At 40.1% G+C, this 7356-nt stretch overlaps 1 protein-coding gene across 1 annotated transcript; it reads right to left on the bottom strand.

Annotated features, from left to right (window-relative positions):
* Positions 1-3467: 3467 nt before the first annotated feature.
* Positions 3468-4418, bottom strand: LOC131596414 (uncharacterized). Its single transcript, XM_058869062.1, has 2 exons — positions 4229-4418; positions 3468-4180 (listed from the first exon to the last, which is right to left on the bottom strand). The coding sequence occupies exons 1-2, from the start codon at positions 4416-4418 to the stop codon at positions 3468-3470; spliced, it is 903 nt and encodes a 300-aa protein (XP_058725045.1).
* Positions 4419-7356: the final 2938 nt, after the last annotated feature.

Raw genomic sequence — 7356 nt, 5'->3', positions numbered from 1 at the left:
TATAGGAGATAGAGACAATTTCTTCAGTCTTCCAGTTGTCCAGCCCTTCGTCAGGTGTAGGAAAGATCCACTTGTCCAGCTTGCAACCATCTTTGTTTTCTCCTACGGCATTGACCCCTTTGCTGATGAAACGATACTTCAGACCTTCTGGGTGAGAGTGTTATTCTCCCTTCTGATCTTTAGCGGTGCGGCCTAAACCCCATTTGTTGGACTTATACGGAATATCAGGGAGTTGCCCCCAGATGGTACAACCACCTTCTTCTACCACAGCCCTAGCGTCTTTCAGAGAAGCCATTGTAGGAGGAATTCTAGTAACTTTAGGAACAGTGTGGATAGACTTAGTATCAGGAACCACTTGAGGGACCAATTCAAATGCTTAACGGGGAGACTCAAAAGCCTCTCCAGTGAACTCTACATACTTGGTCTCATCTATGAAGCTAATCACGTATTCTTCTTCACCATACACCGTAACAATCTTTCCTTTTGTTGGGTATTTCAGTTTTTGATGGAGAGTTGATGTCACAGCATTTGCCCCATGGATCCAAGGGCGTCCAAGTAGACAGGAATAAGCGGGATGAATGTCCATCACATAAAACACAATGTTGAAAGTCTGAGAACCTACTCTGATCGAGAGCTCCACTTCACCATATACTGTACTCATTGAACCATCGAAGGCCTTCACTATCACATCACTGGTTTTCAGCACGATTCCCTCAGGGATGAGTTTGTCCAATACCATCTTAGGTAGCACATTCAGAGATGAACCATTGTCAACTAATACATGGGCCAGGGTGGTGCCCCCACATTCAATGGAAATATCCAGAGCTTTGTTATGATTCTTTCCACTGGGACTTAGATCAGCATCAGAAAACCCAAGGTAATTGTCAGTCGTCAGATTTGCAATACAATTCTCGAGTTGAGTGACAGAAATCTCTTGTGGCACATGGGCAACTTCTAGAAACTTCATCACAGCTTTGGCGTGAGTCTTGGAGCAACTTAGGAGTGACAGCATAGAGATCTTGGAAGGAGTATGACCCATCTGTTCAATAATGTCATAATCACTCTTGCGGATGATCTTCAAGAACTCATTTGCTTCTTCAGGAGATGGATTTTCAGCAGCAGTCTCAACTGGTGTCTGGATGGGTCCATGCAACGGTCCTTTGCCTCAGGTATCAGCATTTTGATTAGGAATAATTGTAGCAGCAGGTGAACCAGTGTTTGGAGAGATCTCTGGAGAAAACACTCTTCCATTTCTTGTCACTTTACTAGTTCCGGCAATGTTACCCACATCAGGATTGGCGTCTTCGGAAACTTTGTCAGCTATGAGTTCTTGCTTAACTCCTTGAATATAGACCTCGGCACCATAGTTCCAAGGGATAGCCTTATCAGAAGAATATGGAATTGGACCAGGCTTACTGATGATAGGAGCTACACGGGGTTCAGTAGAAATCTTGAATGGAGCCTTGGTTAGGATCTTCAATGGATCTTTGAAAATTACCGACACGTCTTCAATCTTCAAGCCACGGGAGAAACCTTCGCACAAATTCTCTATAGAAGGAATCTTTTCAAACCTGATAGTACCATGATCCATCCAACCTTGAATTCCTCTTTTCATGTTCTCACAACTATTTGATTAGGATGCATAATAGTAACAATCTGGGTCGCACCCCATAAATAAACCGGCTTGCAGCAGCTTTCTCTTGATATCCGGGAGAGGAGTTGACAGATCTCTCACATCATAGACATGGACTGTATCCATGATAGCATTAACAGTCTTGTCATGTTTTGGCATAGGGGCAATGATGATATTAGGAGTCTCCGGAGCGTCGAACTCGATTTCACCAGCTTCTATCATGTCTTGGACTTTGTTTCTCAAAGCCCAACAATTGTCTGCATGGTGCCCAGGAGCATTGGAGTGATAAGCACATGTGGCTTTAGGATCATAAGTTGGATTCGCAGTGTTGACAATCTTCAGAGGATCCTTCGTGGTGATCAAACTAGCCTTCAATAGATGTTGTAAGACTTGAGACAAAGGCATGTTGATCGGGGTAAACTGTCTTCTCGGTCTGTCTGTCTTACGCTGATACCCTTGTCTGGGAGCTTGTTGAGGTGTTTGTGTAGAGATTAAAACGGCTCCAACAGACTGATTCTGGTCATTCTTATTACGGCCCCTCTGACTATGAACAGCATTAGACTCATTTCTTCCATGGTATGGCTTCTTTGCAGTACCAGAGGTGGCGCCTACCTGAATCTTCCCACTTCAAAAACCGCTCTCAACATGTTCTCCAGTCAATATGAAATCAGTGAATCCATATGAGGAACTACCTAGTAAGTGACTATAGAATGGGCCAGTCAGCGTACCCATAAACATGTCAACCAAATCCCTATCAGTCAAAGCAGGTTGAACTCTTCCAGCTAGATCTCTCCATTTTTGAGCATACTCCTTGAAACTCTCTTTTGGACCCATAACCATGCTTTGCAATTGAGTATGAGTAGGTGCGAGATCAGCATTGTATTGGTATTGTTTATAGAAAGCAACAGCCAAATCTTCCCATGCATGGATATTGGCGCCATCCAGTTGATAGTACCATTCGAGTTGGGTTCCAGATAAGCTTTCTTGGAAAAAGTGGATCCACAGCATTTTGTCAGCAGTGTGAGGCTGAATCTTTCTCACATAGGATTTCAGATGCATCTTGGGACAAGAGACTCCGTCATACTTAGCGAAGGTCGGGGTCTTGAACTTTGGAGGGATAACGACTCCAGAGATGAGCCCTAATTCCTCAAAATCCAGCCCAGGTACCTTCTGGATTTCCATGGCCTTCATACGTTCTTCCAACTGCTTGTACCTCTCTTCAGGATATTCCTCCTCATAATAGTAGTCTCCTTCTTCATCATCTTGCTTAGCAGAAGCGGCGTTACTCTTTGCATCAGTCTTGATGCTAGCATCATCATCTTCTTCTTCCTCGTCTTTGGGAAGTTCAGCTTCTTCCGCCTTTCTGGGAGGACCCTTGCATCTTCTTCCTAGGTTGAGAACACCTTTAGGTTTCTTAGCTTTCTTCTTCTTAGTCAAGAGGGATTTCAGCTCATCTTGCCCCTTGGACAAATTCAGAATTAAAGCTTGGAACTCAGCATTCTGAGCTTGGAGATTTTTGACAGATTGTTCGAGATCCATTTCCTTACTGAAATAAACAGCGGAAAGATGAGAAACCTGTTTGTAAAAACCTGTGATATAATGCTATGAATGGTATGATTATGCGGATGCAATGTTTTCAAGGAGTTTAAAGGCTTCTTTAACACATTTAAAAAAAGAAAATAGAAGCAAAATAAATTAATAACTCAACTGAAAACCAATATATTATAAGTTTTATAGTTACATCAAAAGGTACTGAAAATAATAATAAAATAATAAAATAAAAAGAAATCAATCTTCAAGTCGGCGCTTCCTTTTCAAACTCCTGATCTCTTCCTTATGAGCTTTGAACCAGCCTATCAATCTCTTGTTCCCATGAGTGTATCTGATCTGGAGAGATAAAATCTTCGATCTTCCATTTACGGGAGAAATAGTCAAGCATACCGTCTCGCTCTTTAGCATCAGCCACTAACACTGCTTTTTCAGCCTCAACCTCACGTAAGCGTTTTTCAAGATCAGATTTTTCTCGTCTCAAGCAAGCAACAGTGGCAGCAAGGTCTTCGTCCGGAGCGGGTACATAAGGCTCCACCTCTATAGGAATGACTGAAGGAGTAATCCTTGGAACTATAGGTGTGTCAGATGGATATGGTATTCCAAACTCAACGAATCGATCGTAAATCCATCTAAAATAGAGGTCTGAAGGAGTATAGTTTCTTAATCCCAAATCTCTTATACCCACCTTTTTTACCTCGTACCAAGCTTTAATGAAACGACCCTTTTTTCCGGTTGTATCGGAATCATGGTCGAAATTTTCCGCACTAAGATATATGGATCGTGGCCTACCTTTCAAAGCAAAACCAAACTGATGTCGAGCAAGGATAGGATTATAAGTGATTCCCCCTTGGGTACCAAGAAGAGGCACATTAGGGAATTCTCCGCAACGATCAAATAACTGGATTCCCTCGAACTCTTTTTGATGCCAAATGATATCATCATAAGAAAGCTTCATAATTCTCTGAATCCAAGTCAAACCTTCTTCATTCCTTATCACTGATCAAGGCAAGTGTGAAATAAACCACTTGTGCAGAAGTGGAATACATCCGAGAACACAACCTTGTCTTTTTGATACTCTAGCATTGAAGGAATGCAATAGATCACCAAGTAGAGTGGGAACAAGATTCTTGCCAAGGAAGATCTTAATAGCAGCCCTATCAACAACTTTGTCGCAACAGTGAAACAAAACTTGTCCATATATCAGTAACGTTAGAACACTTTCCAAAGCATCCATGCTTAAGGCTTCAGCAAAAATCTTGGCCTTCTCGTATAAGAAATCCACAGGTATCCCAAAATAGCCTCTTCTATTAATCCAAACCTTGTTAATTTCTACCCTTGGTAAGTGTAAAGCAGCAGCAATGTCTTCCAACTTAGGACCTCCTTCCTCACCAGTGTAAGGAATTTGATCAGGTATGGGGATGTCCATTATATGAGAAAATTATTCCAATGTAGGTACCAGTTGAAAATCTCTATAAGTAAAACAGTGAAGAAGAGGATCATAAAACTGCATCATAGAATTGAGGAGAGCTTCATCCACTCTGGTTCGCATTAAACTTATCAGTTTGTTGAGAGGCTCGGTGAGGACGAGAGAACCAGTAATATCATCACATAAGAGCTTTAATGTAGTAGGTACTTTCTTGAAGTTGAGAAAGAAAGGCTTACGGACTAGGATTCCCATATTTAGATGACCTACAAAACAAATTACGGTTAAAAAAACCTTTTTTTCTCCTTGAAATGGGTTAGCCATGTCATGAATGCATGTATGCATGATGCATCACAGAAAAACAAATCCACACAAATCACACAATTTTTGGCTTAAGGCTTGCATGGAGTATGATCAGGTGTCCTTCCCAAAGGGACTTCTATGGATAAGATGAAATCAGCAACGGGTTCTATGAGTTATTCAGAATTGTTAGCCCTTCTAAAGCACCCTCGGACATGATGCATTTGCACCATGCAATGATACTTTGAGAGAGAACCTATCTGAATTGTAGTATCGGGTAGCGACTAGATTCTTAACATTTGTCAAGAGTAGTCCCCCCACTACGTTCCTAAAGGCCAAGATGGGTTAAAGGTGACTAAAGGTCCTTGAGCTTCGGCGCACCCACAGGCACATACATAGACCTCCCTCATTTGAGAAAGGTGTGCATATAGCTATGGAGTCCTAACTCAAGCGTGAACTTCATATTGACTCATCTCCCACATATGTGAAAGAGGTCGCCATGACTATGCCACTCCTATCTTAAGTGTACTTGAATCCGGGTGTAGGATCGTCCTTCATTTATTCCCAAAGCGTCCCTGAAAAATAAAGCAAACAAAGCAAACAATAGAAAACATTTAAGTTAATCCTAAGCTTTTAAGGTAACCCCTCTTTTATTCGAAAATTCTCCCCAACAGAGTCGCCAGTTCTGTAATACGGTGAACTGACTTTATTGAAATGTCGCGGTAAGCAAGAGTCGCCACCGACTTTTATTTTATCTAAATTAAATAGAAAGGCTAAAAGAACAGAAAAACCTTTTTAAAAGAAAACTGAGTTCGGGGGGTAATTTATACAAAGGGAAGGTGTACGGCACCCTTTGCATCCATGGTTTTCCATGGGTTCTTAATTGCTTTTCTCTTTTGAAACCAAAAGTTTAGAAATGTAGAAGAAGAGAATAAGGACTTTAGCTCGTAAATGAGTGTAGCCTTTTTGAAGGTTTATGAAAAAGTGTAAGAAAAAGATTTAAGTCAGAGCAAAGAATTAGGGGCAAATTACCTTGACATTGTAAAAGAGTTCTTTTAGCCTTCCAGGGCTATCCATACCATAAGAGGGTAGGAAGTCCTTTTATTTGGAGGTTGAAGGGTCGTCGCAATTATCATTCGCCATAAGACTGTCCCTGCCATAGAAGGACAGGTAGTCTAAGGGAAGGATCAGAATAGTCATCATTATTAGGCAACCAGAGGACACCTCAGCATTTCGTAGGCAACTTCGAGGGACAAGATCATATAAGCGAATCGAAGGCAGCATCATTGGGGACTTATGATCTGCATGAACTGAGGGCAACATTGCTGAGGCGTCCTCGTATTCGAGGGACTTGACTATTCTGCACTGAAAACAAAAGGCAACAAGGCAACAGGCAACAAGCAACAGGCAACAAGAGAGGTTACCATAAAAGGTTTGTGGGTGCACAATCACGTGATTTATTCAGAAAATTATATTGTAAATAGTTATTCTAAATTCAGTTCGAGGTTACACTCCCTAAATTACTAACCACGCAGTAATAATATAATGCAGTGTTAAGTGCCTTCAAGGCCACACAATACAGTCCAGGAGGAGTTACATAATAAACCACGGGGAGGGGAAAAAGCAATAAAATAAAAACCCCAATAAAGCAAATAGTTTGACATAAGTAATAATAAAAAGGGAATAATAAAAAGGGAACGAGTTTTAGGGTTACCGAACGTTCGAGCTTTGACCAGTTGGTTAACCTTGAAAATTGGCAAAGGAAAAATTAACAGAAGAGTGAGTGCATTACCAATTCATTGGCAATTGAAGCTAACCCTATTTTAATCAAAAGAGGCGAAATAAAATGATATTTAAAATAATAATAAAATCAGGGACTTAGCTTTTTGATCTGATATGGCGCGTAGTCGGAGGATCTTGAGGTAACCCTGAAAATTTGCGCAAAGAAGAGAAGAGGTTAGTGCATTAACTGATCTAAACCCTGATCTATCGGGATGAATCAGGGTTAGAAACCATTAAATAAATAAAAATATTAAATAAAAACCCCAAAAGTCGAACGTTCGATTTAACATACCGATTAAATAATTACAGTCGAAAGTTCGATTTAATATACCGATTAAATAATTATTGGATTAAATCCTAATTATTTAATCAATTAAAGGTATTTATGAAAAAAGATTGAATAGATAAATAGTAAAAGAAACAATTATTAATAAAAAATCGAACTTTCGATAAAAAATAAATAATTGTAATTTATTTATAAAAAACTAATTGTTAAGATAAATAAATAAAAATAATAAAACAAAGGAATTATAATAATAAAAGGAAAAGGAAATAAACAAAAGTATATGTTGTAATTAAAAAAAGCAAAATCAGAAAACTGAGCTTTCGATTCACTGTGGGCTGCCTGTGAGGGTACATGGTGTACCAGCATGTTCTCATCCCTTAG

Source organism: Vicia villosa, linkage group LG1 (genome assembly GCF_029867415.1).
Source record: "Vicia villosa cultivar HV-30 ecotype Madison, WI linkage group LG1, Vvil1.0, whole genome shotgun sequence".
Classification (NCBI taxonomy): Eukaryota; Viridiplantae; Streptophyta; class Magnoliopsida; order Fabales; family Fabaceae; genus Vicia; species Vicia villosa.
Note: the sequence above shows the minus strand (reverse complement) of the source record. Positions and strands in the feature narration are given on the sequence as shown.